Source organism: Nelumbo lutea, chromosome 1, assembly GCF_056320005.1.
Source record: "Nelumbo lutea isolate HS-2025 chromosome 1, American lotus-T2T, whole genome shotgun sequence".
In the NCBI taxonomy this organism is placed as follows: domain Eukaryota; kingdom Viridiplantae; phylum Streptophyta; class Magnoliopsida; order Proteales; family Nelumbonaceae; genus Nelumbo; species Nelumbo lutea.
The window spans coordinates 191,465,691-191,485,754 of NC_142684.1; the positions used below are offsets into that span (position 1 = coordinate 191,465,691).

Below are 20,064 nucleotides of genomic sequence, written 5' to 3' on the forward strand. Positions count from 1 at the left end.
AGGAATTGCACCCCTAGTTACAAGGAGATGGTACTTGTTCTAGCATTCTAAAGTCAAGTTTGGGAGTACTTAAAAATAAGTGTTTATTCAAATAACTACTTATTTTGGGTCGGGACCACACTGTTAAACACTGATGTATGGGTAATAAACTTAAAATAAGTGCTTATTTTATAAATAAGCGTTTAAATAATAAATTCAAATTTTCAGCTTTTTTTAAGTGATTAAACAATAAGCACTTGTTCGAACTCTCTACCAAAACTGTCCCATTTATTTTTAAAATTTTCAATTATGCACTTCAAAGGTAAAAACGTATGGTTTGACACACCAAGGCTTTCTTCTCCTTTGCCTTCTGCAATTGGGATAGCTTGGCCTATTACTGCCCCAGCAGTTGTAATCTCCTATTTTAGTGTTACAAACTTCGACTCCAAGACAATAGAAAGACAAAACCAGGGCTCAAGCGACTGATATTGTAAATAGAGATATATCGTTCACCACCGCCATTTCACGAAATTGATGCTACTCGTCTCGACCATTTTGAATCGAAACTTTTGTCCCTTGGCCATTTTCAGGTTGTTTTTCTGAGTTTCTATGGCCAGAATTTCGACAAGTCTCGTAAGGTTGAAGTAGGATTGTTGATTGGAGAGCGAATGAGAGTTGACCTATATAATGATTTGGTCTGTGGTCGTTGTGGCAATAATTATCCTGTTTCAATGATGGTTGATTCCAGTTCCAGCTTGGACTGCATTCCGAACAGAAATGATGTTGGGTGCTTGTAGCATTGTAGAAACGGGGATGTTTCTGGGATCCTTGAGGGATGATGAGGGTTTTGATGAGCCACCACCCAAATTTCCAACTGCCCACCGCTCACATAAATTTGAAAAGCTTATGGTATATTTTAAAAATTAGAAATAAAAGAAAAAAAAATTATAAATGCTTATTTTAAAAATAAGCACTTGAAAAAGCTGAATGTTAAAAGCAAAGAAGTGCTTATTCAAATAAGTATTTATCGCCAAACATGGCCTGGCCTAAAAGCCTTCTCGCTTTTGCGATGAACGAGTAGACCATCCATCAAATTCAACGAGTTAAAATCAACTCAAACAGATAAAACAAAAAAAAAAAGGTAAATTAGCAAAGCAAAAGATAATATACCATACCAAGCACCCGAACATTTCCGGCCACCCAGATGTAAACATGCACAAACTAAGAATGGGCCTTTGTGACTCCAGGTACAAACTAAAAGTTGGAAATGAAACTTGTATCACATCTATATATAACTAGAATTGTCAAGACCATGACAGTTTAGATTACACTCGTAAAATTAGAAGTGGCAAATTGCAAAACTGCCAACTCGGAAAAGCTTAATGACTGAAAAGTGAAAACCACGAGTGTGAAGAGTATTTCACAGGAAGGACAAACCCAAAGACTGTTAAAACCTGTTGAAAAAAACTACTGTACAAACTACATGCCAGGGCCACGCCACTTTCCCAAAGTTGGTCACAACAACAGCCAAATAAATAGCACAAACTTGGTCACAAATGAGTCACGCCTTCCAGTCATAACTCAGGTCCCCAGGATCATTGTTGAACATTCCATTTTCTGTGAAGTCATGAGATATATCCTGGACCATCTCAGGCAAATGAAGATTCTGTGGCAAATCTGTTACTCTTCCATTGAGGCTGTTGTTGCCACCAACCCCTGAAGAATTGCTGTTAGAAGGACCTTTGAAACTGTTGCTCCTACTTGGTGCCGACCCCATAAAGCAACTAGCCACGTTGGTTGTAGTGGCCAAAGCATTATTTCCAAACCCTAATCCACTTCCCACCATACCTGTAGACCCGGCTTTCACTGGCCCACCACCTATGGTTCCATTAACCCCATTGAAGATATCCTCTCCGATGCTCCTATTTCCACTCTGCCCGCTATTGCACTGTTGCTGTTGTTGCATGCCTCCCCCGCTATTACTCATCATCTCCTGCAGTAATTGTTGAATCATGTGATGCTGTATATTTTGGTTACCTTGAGAGGACTGTGGGTGGTTGTGTTGGAGTTGATTACTAACATTCAGCGAGTGTGATTGCTGCTGCTGGGGGCCTGACAAGCCATTAGCTGGTCCATTTGGCATTGATCCTGGAATAAGAGACCCAGAACCTTGAAATTGAGAAGGCAGTGACTGGCTAGAACTGTTGAAGGAACACGAAGCCTCCTGTTGGAGCACATTAGAGTTGTTCATAGAATTCTGCCTCAGCAAATTCTGGTAATTGCTCAGTGCAACTGCAGCCTGTGCAGTGCCACTCAAAACTCCACTTCCAACCATGTGGTGGTTACTGCTCATCTGGTTGCTTAGGCCAGACTGAATTGCCACTAGCTTATTAAGGGTATTCCGATCGGTTGGAAGACCCTGAGCACTTGCTAGCTGCTCCATTTCCTGCATCTTCTGCATCTGGAGCTTGTCTGCAGATGGCTGTCGAGGATAATTTTTCAAGCTTTCTGCACATGAAAGGAATTTTATCATGTTAAAACAATGAAATTTCTACAACAAACTAGATAGCCTAGATGGTCATGAAATAAAATAAAATAAAATAAAATAAAAAACAAACAAACAAATTGAAGAAAATACACAAAAGATCTTCTTGTAAGACCCATTATTCTTGTTCTTCCTCTTCCCTATTAAGTGATACAAAGGTGCAACATCTAATGAAATATTTGGATCCTCACATGCTTCCATCTAATAAAGATTTGGATTTAATTTGGGGTAGGATTTCACAAAACATTGCATCTAGGTTTCGCTTTAGGAGAATGAATTCAGAACCGCCATTTTTTGCCCTAAAAAGTTCCAACTAAGATTAAGTAAAAAATATAAATATTAAACATTGTTTAAAGAACTTTTCAAACGATAATAGATAATAGCAATATAGAAGAATTACAAATGAAAGTTACATAATAAATATATTAAACAAATATGTATACCTAAATAAATAAATAAACAACTAAATTTCCAGCATAATATCTAAATTTTGGGGAAAAAATCAACTCAGAATGAGATACCAAATTTTCATGCAACTAAGAACCTTGAGTGAAAAGCATTTAGAGCCCTAGTTTTACTACAGATTTGTTACCAATTAGTAAAATAGGAAAGTTGAGAACCATCAAAGCACATAATAAATGGACCAGTGAATTGCTTCAACTTAAAATGTAAGAACATCCTTTCCAGGTCATATCAAATGCAACAGATTCAAGGTCACAGAACTAAAAGTAAATACATCAATGGAACCGCATGCTCTCCATGGTATGACCAGTTGACCTCGTGTACACCCTGCTCTGTAATGCCAACTATGTAATACCCAAAAATGCCTTATTTTGTATTTGTAAAAAGGAGTTTAAAGAAAACAAGTATAATAAATAGTTAAAAAATATATTGTTGAGCCACATATGCAATACGGATTAAAATTACACCATTAGATGGAAATTGCGGAAAAAAAAAACAACTGTTCATAACAGAATGCTTGCATATTTGAAAAATAGATTATGTTTAATGTTTAGAAGGAACAAGTGATTTACCAATAGGTCCGACATTGTGCTCCCGACTGAAATCTATCAAGTCTTTCATGCTATTTACAACTTCAGCAATCTGTAAATGAATAGAGTACATAAATGTGATTAGTTCAGATCAAATCCAAATCAAACAGGAAACATATGAAACACATTATGATGTACCTGCAGGCATCTAACATATCTTTTAGAAAATCCCAGGTCATTCAGTGCTTGCAAGTCCAAATTTCTTGCCAGCTGACGCCCAGCTGTCACAAACCTATTTAAAACATACATAAACAATCAGGTCAACACCCACAGTCGATTAAACTCAATGAACTGAAAAAGGAAATTCAGGAAAATTAATTTCAAGAATGGACCAGTGTACATATATGCAAACTAGGTGTATGAAATTTGAAGTATCATGCCTAAACTAATGCTCAAACCTTGGAGACAAATCAAGATCCAATTAAGGTGTCTTGAGGAGGGCAATAGCTTTGGCACACTTAACAAATGCAGTTATGAAATGGCTTAAGGGGTTCTTGGCCCTATCCCCCCCCCCGGGATTCCATGTTTACAGTCCACATAGCATGCTTTTCCCTTTGAGAGTTCAAAGTATCCCCAAATTGTGGCAATTGTTGTACAACTGTAAAAGATTTTTTAATCTAATGCTATTCAATATTTTACATTCAAAATATAAAATTCATACAATGATATTGATGTTTAAATTGTATTAGCATTTTTATTTATCTATCCAAAAGAATAATACTACTTATTATTTATCGTCCATTAAATATGAGTCACATTTTAGCTGTTTTTAATAAAACCCTGAAAAATGAAATTTGCTCAAATGTAAACACAGCTCCAACAGATAAAAAAAAATCATGCAAGCAGGAATCCTGATACTGATTAAATACAATTAGAGCATATAATTTTTTTGGTAAAAATTAGAGCATATAATGAACCAGTCAAAATGGCAGGCAATCAACCATATTAACATGGAATTGTTAATTTAAATTCTATTTGTTACTTAAGTGAAAATATCCTAATTTAGTGATCTTGAAAATAAAACCTGAGGATAACTAGCTCAGAATCATATGTTACACTTCTGTTTTTTTTAGATAAATAAAGAAAAAAATTATTAAGAAAGAAGAAAGATAGGAATACAAACAGTGATAAGAAATCGCCACATACAGAACAAAACAACACAACAACAAATCAAACCCAAACTAGAAAAACCTCGAGAACTCCATTCGCATAACCACAAGACAACCCAAAAATTGACATCCATCTCACCAACTAGATACCCACAGACCACTCAAACTGAACCTCCATCCCAAAATAAACAGAGCTCACTCACCCAAATCTACTACAGCAGCATTAAAATCCTCTTTCTTCTGATAGATAATAACTTAGGCCCTGTTTGGATAGACTTCTAAAAGTACGAAAAACAGGATATAGTGTTTGTTTCATATAATTTAAACTTTTGCTCTCGTACATTTTGAAAGAATGAAAAACACCAAAAGCACAAAGTTGGCCTTTCATACTTTGTGCTTTTGGCGAAATAGTTCTTCCATTCCGTGTAAATGGCGTTCATGTGTGACCACCCTCCGATAAAACTCTCGACCCTACCTCTGCTTGCCGCTGCTGGAGTCGGACTGCCGTTGCCAGTCTCAGACCACCAAACCACCAGAAACCATCACCAGAAGCACAAACAGGCATGCTTTTGCCAAACAGAAAATGGTACTGCTTTGGAAAACATACTTTTCAAAATTTTTTACCCAAACAGTTTTCAAAGCAAAAATACCAAAATATCTTATGTACTTTATACTTTGGTATTTTAAACGTATAAAAGTAGAAGTCTATCCAAACAGGGCCTTAATTTAGACCATCGAAAATAGGAAATGTTGTTTGGTAAATAAAATGAGGACAGCATATTGCTTAGTTGACTCACATGTTGCAATTTGCTTGTAGATCCTGTGGTGAAACCCCAGCAGCTCCATTATCAGAAACAGAGGTTTGGTATTTCTGTGCAACCTGCACCAACTGGTTAACCTGCAAAGGGAAAAAATTAATGAATACAGGAAAAAACACATTTCAATTTGTAAATTTATAATATCTCTATCATCTTTCCCTTTTCCTTTTTTATCGATATCTTTCAAATTTTATTAGATATAAATATATACATATATACAGAACCCTTTTAGAGATAAGGCCTCTTATCTCCTTCCCTCTTTCTCTCTCTTTCTTTACAATTGCACCCAGAACATTTGATATCTTCCTAACCCTTTTTTGCTAAGAAGTCGGCCATGTTATTAATTCCCTTTTGTATCCAATGATTTCTTACTTCCATATCTATAGTCAGCTACTTGAGTTTTTTTTTTCTGATGAATAGCTACTTGAGCTTTTTTAATTCATTCCTTTAGACCTGAAGAGAATTCTCCCTATTCTTCAACCTCCCTATTACCAACTATAAGTCTCCTTCAATAATCATTTTGTTGCCATTCACCTCTCTTGCTCTTTGTACACCCTCCACTACAACCATTATCTCAGACTTCACTAATCTCCCTTGACATTCATTTTACCCGTTCTCCTTGCAAATTCATAAATACTATGTAAGTTAATCAGTTCAAACTACATGTAAGTCTCAGGAACATCCAGTGAGTATGGGACAGGTTTGATGGTGTTTCAAGAAATAATCCTGAGTGAAGACAAATCAGTTGATGGTCAATGGGTGTCCCATGTGTGATTGGATCTAAGCAAACTAAATTTCTCCCGTATTGAAGGGTCTTTCCATTTCAGGCTTTCAGTCTTGTCCCATTTATCCCCTTATTAATAAATAGTTGCTTATTGCAAAACAAAATAAAAGACAACACAATAAATATACTCAACCAATGTGTTTCTAAAGAACAAGTTCACCACGTATAAGGATTAAGAAGCTCATTTGTCCATAAGCCACAAGAAAATTTATAAATATCTACCAGGGAAAAAGCAAGAAAGCAATGTTTTGAAATTTTCAATCATATAGTAAATCATAGAGAAAGTTGAATTGAATTGAATCGTGAATTGGGTTGTAAATGGTAAGGTTACTTATATTTTTCAAAGGAAAATCTCCAAAGCCACTTACCTAGAGTGATTGAGAGCATGGGGTGGATGGAAATGGTTGGGATGCAAAAGTTGCCCCTCATAGTACTTCAGCTTCTCCTTGGAAAGTAATTCATGTAATCTACCCTAGGTTCCTCAGCTCCATCCGATTCGATGTGGGACAAAGTAATAAAGTTCTGTTTTGGGAAGATCTTTGGGTAGGGGAAACCCCACTTAAAGACCAATTTCCTGATCTCTTTGCGCTTTCAAACCTCAAGGGGGAAATTGTATCCAATTTGGGAATACCGAACACCATGTCCAAATGGTGTGAACTGGAATTTGGGCTTCAGAAATGGACGAAGGGAAAATGAGCGAGTCTTTAATCCGATTGTCGGACCTACTAGGGCAAATCCACTTGGACCCATCACTGGAAGCTATGTTTTAAAAATCGTAATTGTATTGTAAATCGTAAAGACAATTGAATCAAATCATAAATCGCAAGATTATTTCTATTTTTACAAACTTATCAAAAATTTAAATATAAATATATTAAAAGGTTAAATATATATAGCAAAGTGATTTTACCCTATTCTTAATTTATGTATACCATATATTTACTTAAAACAATAGAATTTACCACTTATACAATAGAAGTCTAAGATGATATAATCATGTTTGACTTGAAAATCAAACAAATTTACATACAATGGCCCTTTCTTACATATGATAGAAAATAAACTATCATAGTGAATCGTAAAATTCGTATAAATTGTAAGATTCATTAATCAAATCATGAGACTTTTGCAAAAAAGGATTCAAACATAAGATTTGAATGGAACCCTTGGGATTCATGATTCAAATTCAAGCCTTCTGTTGTGAAATATTCCTTGGCAAGGTAAACACTTGTGATATGGTACAGAGAAGAAAGCCTTACACCTTCCTTTCTCCTCATGTGTGGTCTTTAAGGAAAGTGATGAGACCCTATCTCATTTAATGATATTCAGTTCTTTTGTGCATTGAATTTGGGAATTCTTTTGTATTCTCTTCGCCTGCAGGTAGGCTCCCCCTCAAGATGTGGTAGGACTTTTAAACATGTGATTAGGGAGCAATATGTTGGGTGGTGTGGGAAGAAAGGAATAACAAGATTTTCCTGGAAAAAATCAAAACCATAGAGGAAGTGATTGACAACATCAAGGTGAAAGTAGCTGATTGGGTAAAATCCATGGGACAGCTTTCAAGTCTTCTCAATCACAGACATTTAAAGAACCTAGATTAAGTAGCACAGTCCTCGAGAGTGAGAGACAAAGTAAGGCTGGAGTGAAAACCACCAAAAAGCAATAAAATAAAACTTTGATGGGAGCTCCCTTGGAAATCCGGACTATCAAGTATAGGAGTAATCAGAAATTCTGAAAGGAGGATACTGGTTATGTTCTTAAGACTGATTGGCACGGGGAATTCGCTGAAGGCTGAACTTTTGGCATTGCTACAAGGTTTGAAACTAGCTAAACAGATGGGATATGCCTTGAGGTGGAAGGGGATTCAACAGTGGTCATTTCCTGGGCTGCAAAAAGCAGCCATACACCATGGACATTTAAGCATGTGATTAGGGAAGTGGAAAAATTGCAAAGGAGGTTGAGTCTGAATTTAAATGGGTTCATCATTCCCATCACCAAGTTGTATAAACTGTTTCCAATCTGAAATTTAAATAAAATACATGTTCACTGATCAAACAAAGAAGGTTACTTCTATTTTTTACAAGATTGTCGAAACATCGAATATAGATATAATAAAAGGAATATATATATATACACTACCATATATGTACCTAAAATAATAGAATTTACCACTTGAACAGTAGAAGCCTAAGATGATATTATCAAGTTTGACTTGAAAATCAAATAACCCACATACAATGGCACTTTAACCTACATATGATGGAAAATAAACTCGATGTTTGGTCTTAAATAGCAAATAAATAAATCATTTTCTAGTGAGAGCTTTAAAACAAGTCTCCTTTAACTGAAGTAATTATTAAAAAAAATGACACCGTAGAGAACTGATTCTTAATTGAATTTCTTTGAATCAGTGAATGGCAAAAATCATAAATCATCAGATTCAAACCAAAATTGTAAGACTTTTGCAGAAAAGGATTTAGACATAAGATTCAAATCGAAACCCTTGAGATTCACAATTCAAATCATGAATTGTATTGTAAATCATAAGATTTTGACAACATTGCAAGAAAGACAAAAGAACAAGCAAGGATACCTGTGGTGCCACCAGTCTACGAGGCAAAAGTTCTTCATGGCGTCGTGCACAGAACTCCCAAGACAATATCTGTAACAAGGACAATAACCAATTATTTTAACAGAGTGAATGATAATCAATAGAAGCAAAACCACAATAAAGAGAAAGGTTGATAATAGTAAAGTGCATTGTCGTTTTCTTACCTTCAAATCAGGAGTGAACATGATACGAAGTTGTCCCTCACGAACAACACGCAATTGCTCATAAACACTCTCTTGAACTGCTTTTCCATATTCCAAAATCATTATTCCTGAAGGGAACCTACATTCACGTGGCAGGTCTACAAACAAAAGTTCCTCGATAACGCCACTGTCGAACTTTATTTTATTAAGTCTTGGGAGTACTTCATAAGTTGCCTCTGTCACATAAAGAAAAGATAAAAGATAAATAATGAAAGGGAAAATATCCTATCAATAAATTGGATCAGTGAGGAATATTGTCAGTGCATTGCCACTAATTGAAATCATTTTTTTAATGAATGCCACTAATTGAAATCAATTGAGTCTTAGGTGGTGCAATTAGAACATAGAACTAAGGATAAATATACCAATGATGTACAAAGAATGCAGTTGCAATATGGAAGATAAAAATACATGAAAACAATAACTAATAAGGAAATCAAAACACCTGCATGTGGTTAGACCACAACCCAAAAGATGGCATAAGACCTGCCTAATTACCAGAATATAGTCTACAAAGCAATTGCTAGACTTTGCTTTTGCAGAGGTTAGATGTACTCATTGTAGTTTCTTAAAGTAAATGTCCTGGTACAGAACCTCAAGGAGTCAAGGTTCTAGCTGTACTTTTTTTTTACTAGTATAGATTTGTATTATGTTACTATATCACAGAAAATAGGAAACATTGCAAACATGAGATTTTTACGATGTTAATGAGTTAGGTTAAAATCATGTATACCCCTTTACACATTAAAAGAGTTTTATACCAGCACACTGGAAGCTAAAGTGATCAAACATAAACCCCTTGAAACCTTCAAGAATCACAGACCAACAAGCCAAGGTTCTTTCAATTTTCCCAATAACAAAATCCACTGATGAGCCTTTGTGACCATGATGAGCTATGTATTTACTCAGATAATACTTTGCTGAGAATGGCTCAGTTTTGCACAGGTCCATGGAGGCCCACTTACATATTAGTAGAAGGTCATCTCTACTAACAGTTGATGAGGTAGGCTTTGATTTAATGACAATTCAATAGGGAACACTAGTTCATACAGAATTGATAGTATCTCCATTGGTAGGGAAGTGTCATGTTATGGATCCTCAGTAGTCCTGTTGAAAGAGAAAACTCCTCCAAAGCAAAGGTAGCCGTCAACCTAACTGGAATCAAGTTGCCAATAGGCTACATCTTACCAATTTGTAAAATTGAAAGTCAATCAATGGTATTAGATGGAACAAAGGGATTGGCAGGGTTCCATGGAGACTTGTTCATGATTGGTCGAAATATGAGATTTTTTTTTTGAAATATGAGATATTATCTATTTCAGAACATATTTTATCAGTACAAAGAGATTTTGATCCCACCATAGAAAAATTAGAAAGATAAGCATGAAAAGGGTTTTCCTTTCTATGCAAAAGCAATATGCCCAGTTAACTTTTTGCAGATGAGCATTGTGGTTCTATATTGATATTTTTGGACATAGTTGTACCTCCTCTTGTACTCATTTCTTTTTTGCTTATTAAAATTTAATTGCACTCACCAAGAAAAACTGAAAACACTGTGCTGCCATTTTTTTAGTGGCACATTCATGTAACTAACAATATTTATGCTCTTATATCAGTTTCAACTTTCAAAGAAATTTTGAGCAACTCTGGATGAAATGGAGCAAACTCCTACATTGTCAAATTATTGATCTGTTAGCTATGCATTTATTTCTTGTCCACAAGGGAATTAGCTTTGCATATAGTAATGTATCCTACCATTAAAATCATCTTCAAAATGTACAAATGTACCCTCAATAGTAACAGCATTATTGGGGCAACCATCACTAATGGTGTTCCATAGGGCACCAAGAAGAAAAAATCTCACTTTGGATCTTGCCAGGTATTTGGCCCCAACATAGGATCTAGGTAGTCAATTATAGCAACTCATTGTCTCATTTTGTTATTTTTCATTGTGCTATTTGCTTGAAAACAAGAATCAGAGAATAGCGTTATCAATGTGGTAAAGCAACGACTAGTGCTTTTGCCTCTCTGGTCGATGTGATGACTAGTTGGTGCCTAGGTGCTGACTACTCAATAAAAAAAGAATATGTTCTAAATTTAAGATGTTGATGCATCTCATAAGTTAATATAGGCTACAAGTAGATATATGCAAGAAAAGAATAATATTAAACATGAGTTTACAATCTTTATTTAGCAAAGAAAGAAAGAATGCAACCTTGACTATTAGATGTGCCCTTTGTTTATGGAAACTCCATACAACACATCACTGATTTGGAAGAAAATTTAAAATAATTACTCCACAGCCTTCTTTTATTTTTATGCTTTTTTTCCTATTCTATATACCATCAGCTAATCATATTCTATCACAAATATTTAATGGAACAGCATGAATATAACAAAACCCAAAAATATTCTATTTTATTTCAATTAACTAGATATACAAACAAATAAATGAAGAATTAAAATGACTAAGTATTTGACCATCTGTCAGTTGACTAGTCAACCTAGATGATGCTTAGCCGTTCTAAATGATTGCATCATAGTATTTGTTTAACGATGCACTTTCTGGCCCTCAACTGACTAGTTGATGGATTAGTCAACACTTTGGTAACACTGCAAAGAAAAAGAAAAAGGCAGAAAAATGAATGATTCATCATCTTTTCTTCTTGTCAGTACACACCATCAAGGACCACATCCCATGTAATCTCATTTATGTGTACATGTATATATGCCTGTCTGTTTATATAGAAATCACATGCACCCTACCAACCCCCCCCTCCAACCGGAAAAAAATGATGAAGTCCATTGTTGAAAACCAGAGAAGTTAATTTTTTGAATTGGAAACAAAAGCTCTTTTAATAAAAGGGCCACTTAATTATTCATTGTTTTATTTGTTTGGATATAACACAATCAGAAAATAGGAAAGGGAATCAAAATAGAAGGCTCAGCATATTCATTTTTCCCTTTTCGTGTATTCTTGTTTTTCATTTTTTTCATCAGCTGTATTCTTGTTTTTCCTTTTTTTTTCCTTCTCTTGTTTTCAATAGGCAAGTCATATATAGATTGTAGAAAGGAAAAAAAGGAGAATCTCCTTTATACAAAAGATTCATAGAGAATAAAGGTGGACACAGACCAAGCTTTTCACGAGCAATTCAGGCTCAACTCATGAAAAGCTCAATTTGGACTTGTCTAAACCGAGCTTCAAGAAACTCAAGCCAAATAATATAGGCTCATTTACTAATTATGCTAAGCTTGGGCACAATGAAGCTCAGCTTGTGAATAGGGATGGCAATTTTCCTCATTCCCACCAGGTACCTGGCCTCCCCAACGCTACCAAGTCAGGGATGAAGATTGTCTTGGAAGGGCGGGAATGGGGATGGGGATTAATAGGGATCCCCAACCGGGGACAGGTAGTGAAGTCCTCACCCCGCCCTGACCCGATTATATATAATGTATTTAAAATATTATTTATATGTTAATTTTTTTTTCTTTATTTTAAGTAATTTATTTTCCAAAAATATTGTTAGTTAAAAATTTTGGGAGAATGGCCAATCAGCCCAGATCAGAATTTTATAGCCCCATAGTACAGGGGGAATGCATCCTGACCGTGAATTGATGCCAAATTCACGGGCAGGATGTGGCTTATAGGGGGGGGAGAGGGCTAGTAGTAGGGGGAGGGGGGGGGCTGGAATTCAGAATTATGCATCGGGTGTATCCGTACTCCTCAGAAAATTTTTTGGGGATTCAGGTACTCGCAAGGAATCCGCCTCTCTAGGGGATTGGGAATGGCTTTTCAATTTTGTAAATTGAAAAGCCACAGGCAGGATGTGGCTTATAGGGGGGGGGGGGGGGGGCTGGAATTTAGAATTATGCATCGGGTGTATCCGTACTCCTCCGAAAATTTTTTGGGGATTCAGGTACTCACAAGGAATCCGCCTCTCTCGGGGATTGGGAATGGCTTTTCAATTTTGTAAATCAAAGGTATTTTGTTAGAATATACAATGCTCACTTCTTGCAGGATTTGAACAATAAACCAAAACGCTATTTAATATGTTTGAGTGGGGAAAAGGATTTCAATAAAGGAAGCCAAACCAGACATGGAAATGAATGGTTTCAGAATTTACTTATGCATGGCATAAAATTTGAGACAAGAGTTTAGAATGTCTCCATTTAATTGGAACTTCAAGTTTTAACTAGCATCAGGTTTGTGCTAATTTGTAGCTTCAGACAAGGAAATGTGCATCCAATAGCTAGAAAACATGATTCCCCAATTGAGAAGATTATGGATAAAGAAATCATAAAAGACATGGTTCCAAAAGTATATGCACTTGTAAACAAATACAATAAAGATCTACTTACCAAATCCTCTTCCTGATTTAGAATTGCAAATGTCACAATGCCATGCATCCTGAAACCAACAAGGAAAAAAAGAAACTTATCAGCTTTAAGTTTTAATCCAATCAAAACATGAACCAAGATGCAAAATAAGTGGTGAGTACAAGGATAGACAACATGATGCAGACAAAGACATTTATGCATGAGTCTAGAAGAGAAATAGCACATGAAATAAAATGGGTCATATCCACATTTTCATGTAAAAATATATTGCTAATATAAAAAATATGTTGTTAGCAAAATAACTGACCATAGCTGCCTGAGGAAAAACACCAAGGGCATGATGTCCAACATTATCATATAAAGACAGGCACCACCTTTTCTTAGCACGTGGAGAAAAATACTCTGCCACAAATTTCCTCCAATAGACTATGCTATTATCCTATCAAAAACAAAAGAAAATAAACAGTTGAGATTCACATATGTACTGATATATGAATTAGGCATCACCAAAAAGAAAGAAAGAAAGGAAATTATGAACATAACATACTAACCTAACATGATTTCAGAATACAACCTACTAAAAGCATCTACATGGAAAAGAAAACAGCAAAATAATAGAAACACAAGCACTGGCATCAACTCACGGGTGGGCGATGACGATGATGATACATGTACTGCATTAGCCGACGAGCACATACACCATTTTCATAGGGACGCTTTATGGCAGAAAGTGGCTGCATTGCTTGTTGCTGTAGGTGGTGCCTTAGCTGTTGCTGCTGCTGCTGCTGCTGCTGCAAATGGACTCGCTGCATTTGTGGCATAGACTGCAAAATCTGTTGTTGCTGCTGCTGGCGTAGTCTCTGCTGCTGAATCAATGCCTGTAACTGTGGGTTATGCCCTTGAAATTGCATTGAGTCCTGTCTCTGCAGTAGCTGCTGGATAAGCTGCTGCTGCAAAATGTCTTCCTGCCGGATGTCTAGTCGGGGCTTTTTTTGCATCTGGGTTAAACCATTTGGCTCCTGAGCTAGGGAGCTTGGGATGTGAGTACCAGTAGGAACAGAAGCTTGGCCTGTTTGTGATGTTGGCTGTGATGAAGCACTGGAGGTCCCCTGCTGCTGCTGCTGTCCTTGTTGTACTTGTTGGGAGCTATGGTCTTGATGAGAACTCTGCTGCACCATAGAGGATCCATCAATCACTGAAGAACCTGAAATGCTTATGTTATTGGATGAGAACGACATGGGTGATGCAGGTAACCGCATGTAAGATTCTGTATTGATGCTAGCACTTCTCTGTAAATGAGGACCTCCAGAAAGTGCTGAGTTAGCGTCCGTGACCAATGAACTTGCCCCAACACTCGGCCCTGAGTTTGCTGTGCTGTTCAATATCACCCTATTCATGTCTCCAGATGCCGGACATAAATTTGAACGCCCTGCTCCTGGAATAGAATTTGATGAGTTCCCAAAAGAAGAACTTAAGTGGGAGTGCACCGGGACCTGGGACTGCCCATCTCCTTGGAAAAAGATGCCAGAGCTTGAGGATGACTGCGCTGGTCCTCCAGCCACCCGAGTCGGAGCCACAGGGGGCACCACCGACTGGTGGCTGGAATCCAAGTAGCTATCCAGAGCTAGACCTAGAAGCCGTGTATATGAGAAAAAAGATCAACCGTGTTCACAAAGAAACCCCCATACAGGAAACCCTAATAACATCAACCGAATCCAATGCCAGCACAAGGACAAAGTGCTCCTACTCTTCCGAATAAATAGAGATGGAAAACCCACTTATCTTTTTGCTGGTGAACGGGATCACCAGGAGGAAAGCTTGAATCTTTAATCCCAACGATTATAGAATATCTTAAGAGTTAAATCTGTTAGAAAGATAATCAGTGTTAAGAATCTATGCTACTCTTTAAGATCATTCCAAAGCAACAATAACAGCAGAAACGACAACCGCAGAGAAAGGAAGAAGAACGAACTCGAAACTGCTTTGCTAGCAAAATGAATACAGATGAAAGAGGAAAAATAGGAAAAGAAACCCTTCTTGTACAAACCTTGGCAATGCAAATGAAAACCCCAATTACTCCAACAAAAACCCTAATTTCTCTAATAGAATAGCTAACAGTGTAACCAAAAAGATATAATGAAACCCAAAATTTCTATACTGAAAGAGCTTGAAGACGACCGAAATAGACAGTTGTGATTGAATTTTGTCATCTTAAAATTTAAGACCCAGCTTCTTTAAGTAAAATAATTCAAAATTCCAAAAGAAATTACAACCCGGAAGTAATAAATAAGTCCCGCGTAGCGCGGAAATAAAAATTGGATAAGCCTGCATGAAATAAAACTCCGAAACCACCAAATTGCTGTAATTAAACACCAAGAACAAGAAAAACAAAAAGATCAAAGTGACAAACGAACAAAAATATCAAAACGGCAAAATACAAAAACCATTCGTAATATTTCACTGTGAAACCGATTGATTCAAAGACATTTCAAAGTAAGAAAAAAGAAACACAAAATTCAAAAAGAAATTATAGAAAAAAAGAGACAAAAAAATATAATAACTAATTAATTAAAAGGTACTAACCCTGAACATCGAGCTGGACAAAACGATGGAGTCGTCTAGCTAATCTTCGGAACCTCCATCATCCCGGAGTTGGACGACGCGTATATATAGTTCGCTGGAATTGCAGAGAGTGACTGGCTGCACCGGTTGACAACCCTACCCGAACCGGCTGTCTCCGGTACGGCCGAGAGGATGCGTGGCAAGCATCGACAACACCAAAGTAGGTCTGCAGAGATCGCGCGGTAGCGATGCGAGCACGTCTCCACCGATAGTAACACGTGGACACATCGGATTGGTAGACTTCTTATTGAAGGCTCGAAGATACTGCTTGTGCCTGGGATAGAGTTTTTAGCTATATCGGGATATGAGCGACAGCAACGATGAGCAAAGGACCGTTGGATCTGCCACGCAGGACAGAACTGACGCATAATCGCAACAGAGAGAGAGAGAGAAACCCAAGTGCCCCTCGTGTGGCTCCTGAGCCCTGACTGCCAGATGTAAGAGCAGCTTCGTAATTATTTTATTATTATTTTTTTATATGTAATTTTTCAAGTATTTGATTTGATTATTATTTTCTGAATTCTGATTGACAAGAGCTGTTTTAATATGCTTTTATTTTATTTGTTTAAATGGTAGGGAGAGTGGGCCCATGAAGCCATCAAGGGCACAATTCCGCAATCATATAAATCAGACGATAGATGTTAAAGTCGCCTTAGCTGTATTGTATGTGTGTATCGTATGGTTTCTTCTGGCTTTTCTGCGTGTGGCGCCTTGGATTTGTGGTTCCCTGCCTCTAGTGACTGGTCAGACGGGTTTCTTTTGCTATGTATTAAACTAAAGCCAACTTTTGACTCCGTTGTCCGCGAGTTTTATTCGAATAGCCCAGGGAACACCAAAATCTATTTATCTACCTAATTACGGAGGCTAGAGATTAGACATGTAAAAATGGTCTAAATGGCTCATTTAACTTGTTACTTTGGGTTGGACGGTTCTGATTTAGGAGATTGGCCAAACCAATTATCAGCTAGAAACATGATAATAATTCCTTTTCTTTATTCGTCGATAGGGGGACCTACGTAATTAGTTTGTTGGATTGATTGTCAGAACGAATAAGCACACTTGGCAAAAATATTTACAAATTTACAATAAATCCGCATGTAACTTGTAGCCCAAAGCCGAACTAAGGTTCCACGGCCAATGATTAAAATATTCAATAATACAACTGGATACATCTACGTACTGATGCACCGATTCATATATATTTTAAAAGGTTTAAAACTATTTATAATCCTTATAAAATTAAAAAAAAAATAGAAAAGGGAATATCGATCGTTATCGACATTTGGACCTATTCATGGGCCGGACCGGGACGGACTTTCACTCTGTATTAACAGATTTTTTTAAGGCCCGAGCCTGATCCCGAACCTTATAAAAAGTCCGAAGCTCGTGCCTGAGCCCAAGCCTGAAATTTAGCCCATGCTGTTACTACTACTGAAGCGGCTGAATAGAGATATATAGAGAGAGAGAGAAATTATAAAGAAAAAAATAAAAAATATGTATATATTGAATTATAAATATATATATTTCAATAAATATTATATTATTTATATATTTTATAAAATATATAATGCTGAGTCGAGTCGGGCCGGGCTCGGGCCGAGCTTTTTTGACAAATCCCGAACCCGGCCCGAAACACAGTCGGGCTTACTATGTTAGGTAAGCTTTTTTGACAAGCTCGACCAAGGGCAGGTCGAGCTAGGCTGGGCCGGGCCAACAGGCTACCCGGCCCATGAATAGGTCTATCGACATCCATTTATATCCTGAAGTAGGCGCTTATGGCTCGAGCCAATGGCACACACGCACGTGGCGGAACGTGGTACGCAAAGCAAATCCAATAAGAGCGTCGCACAGAGCAGAGGCTGTTGTGCGATGTAGGGCCAATGGTGAGACCACACGCAATGGCCTTGAATGACCACACCCTCAGAGTCGGACCACATCCTGGTCGTCTGCGTCCACCTACCTCCAAGCGATCTCAAGTATAAATAGGGGGTGACCCCTCAAGGTGAGCATCTAGACTCTCTAATGCTAAGAACTTCCTTGCCTCTATTGTAGCCTCGTCTGAGCATCCCAATCTCAAGCTTCATCCACCTCTCGTTACACCCATACTAACTTGACCATCAAAGTCTCCGCCTCGGGCTAGCACTCAAGGCCTCTGACTTCTTCTCTCTCTTCATAGGTCTGACCTACCAGCCCTCGGTCATAGTAGACCTCAAACTCATCAATCAGCCCTCGATTCAGGAGTCTGCATTTCTATGCACCCATGGGTGCACTGGACGAGTGCACCCTCGAATGAGAGGTGAACACGTCATCTCATCCATCTTAACCACGAATTAACAAAGACTTTCTCTCATTACCAATGGTTCGACTGGTTGAATTGACCACAAAACATGATTTAGCTTTCCCTTTCATTGGCAACCAACACCAATCAATGCCAACGGCAACCAACTGGGGATTCGAAGCACTCCCCCACAGTGAAAACGAAGGTCATCATCAACATAAGCAGATCCTGCCCTGAGAGAAAGAGATAGAGATGGCGGCCAATGTATGAAGCATAGATGGGCAAAAGATGAGAGAAATGCGTCAAGAGATGCAAAGGGTCAGTGAGATAGGCCATAATAGTAGAGAGGCTGAGAGAGAGAGAGAGAGAGAGAGGGCATAAAGATAGGGGTGGGTTGGTTGATAGATGTTCGGTAAGTGGTGGCATCAAGATACTCATTTGATCTGACCAGTGGGACGGAGGAGGGTAGAAACTTGGCACTTCTCTACTTTGGTTTAAATGTGGCATCGACAAACGAACAACGTCTGTCTGCACTGAACACCATGCCCATGGAGGAGGAGGAAGAGCAGATTCCCCCATGGCTCATTCTTTGTATTTCCTGCACTGAACACCATGTCCATGGAGGAGGAGGAACGAACGACTTCTTTGTATTTTTTCTGGTAAGTCTCTCAATCAAGCCCGTTTTACATTGCAGACTCACCCATGGCTCATTCTTCTTCACTGGTAATAAGGTGAATGCCAAATCGTGCTCACTCTTCTTCGTTGAGTTTGTGGGGAAGGAGGAATTTCAATGATCTAATTTCGTGTTTGGATGATTTGAGTTCTTGCCATAGACGCCAGCTGTGCAGTGGAACGACCGAACGGCTAGGGTTCAAATCATCTAGCCATCACAAGAAGAAGAGGGGAGAGAGGAAGATGAAGAAGGAGAGGAAGAAGACATACAGACTAGAGGCCGGATGATTTATCCCTCGCCACTGGTGGCTTCATTGTTCACAGGGGCGTCGGTGAGCTTCTCACTGTTGGAGGTGTGGGAGTTCAAATTCGTGTATAGGGAAAATGAAAGTTTTTGTCTTTTTGCATCCAATTGAACCGGACGGAATCAATTGACGGTCAAATCTACATTATTGTTACACAATCAAGACTCATTCGACATGGACGAACGTGATTAGTGGGTGCACTCGTTCCATGCACCCACGGGTGCACAGAATGTGGTTTCTCGATTCAGGAGTGGGTTTGCCTTATTGCCCTTGGCCCATTCCAGACAGCAACATATCCAGTTTTGGCATTTACCCCTTTCATTATCTATATGTTTTTATCTTTATCTTTAATAATACATAATTCTAATATTTGCCTTGGCTTTACATCCAAACCATCATTTTAATATTTTAATCCTTTTATTGTCTTTCTCTCTGCATTCTTATTATCTCTAGCTAGAATCATCTTGAATAATACTACTGGTGTTCGGCATCAATGTGTTTTGCAAACCTTCTGTTCCACCAAGAATCAAGAATGTTATCTAAGTGTTATTTTGAAAAGTACATAAAATATGTTGACTAGGTGTTTAAAGTGCTTTTACTTTATATTTATAATATTTTTCATTATGACAATCGTAGAACATCTCAGAAAAAGCTGTCAATCTTTTAAATTTTTATTGTGCCACACCTTTGATGATTTAAGATCATCAAAGTAATCAAAGAAAGAGTTTGGATATGACTACAACACATT

The 20,064-nt window shown here is 37.6% G+C and overlaps 1 protein-coding gene across 2 annotated transcripts; it reads right to left on the minus strand.

Moving 5' to 3' along the window:
• Positions 1 to 1,240: 1,240 nt before the first annotated feature.
• LOC148880046 (putative transcriptional regulator SLK2) lies at positions 1,241 to 16,125 on the minus strand. Of its 2 annotated transcripts, XM_088961852.1 has the most exons (11): positions 16,023 to 16,125; positions 14,084 to 15,303; positions 13,747 to 13,878; positions 13,461 to 13,509; positions 9,063 to 9,277; positions 8,881 to 8,949; positions 5,483 to 5,583; positions 3,715 to 3,808; positions 3,559 to 3,628; positions 2,060 to 2,487; positions 1,241 to 1,972 (listed from the first exon to the last, which is right to left on the minus strand). In XM_088961852.1, the coding sequence occupies exons 2-11, from the start codon at positions 14,834 to 14,836 to the stop codon at positions 1,541 to 1,543; spliced, it is 2,343 nt and encodes a 780-aa protein (XP_088817978.1). In that variant the 5' UTR covers positions 14,837 to 15,303; positions 16,023 to 16,125; the 3' UTR covers positions 1,241 to 1,540. The 2 variants fall into 2 exon arrangements, with proteins under 2 accessions (XP_088817978.1, XP_088817977.1); XM_088961851.1 differs by having other exon boundaries at positions 1,241 to 2,487.
• Positions 16,126 to 20,064: the final 3,939 nt, after the last annotated feature.

Coding starts and splice junctions, on each gene's coding strand:
- LOC148880046 (XM_088961851.1), bottom strand. CDS start 14,836: ATGAATAGGGTGATATTGAACAGCACAGCAAACTCAGGGCCGAGTGTT. Junction 13,510..13,746: donor TTTTTCCTCAGGCAGCTATG/GTCAGTTATTTT, acceptor TGTTGGTTTCAG/GATGCATGGCATTGTGACAT. Junction 9,278..13,460: donor TAAATCAGGAAGAGGATTTG/GTAAGTAGATCT, acceptor TTTATGTGACAG/AGGCAACTTATGAAGTACTC.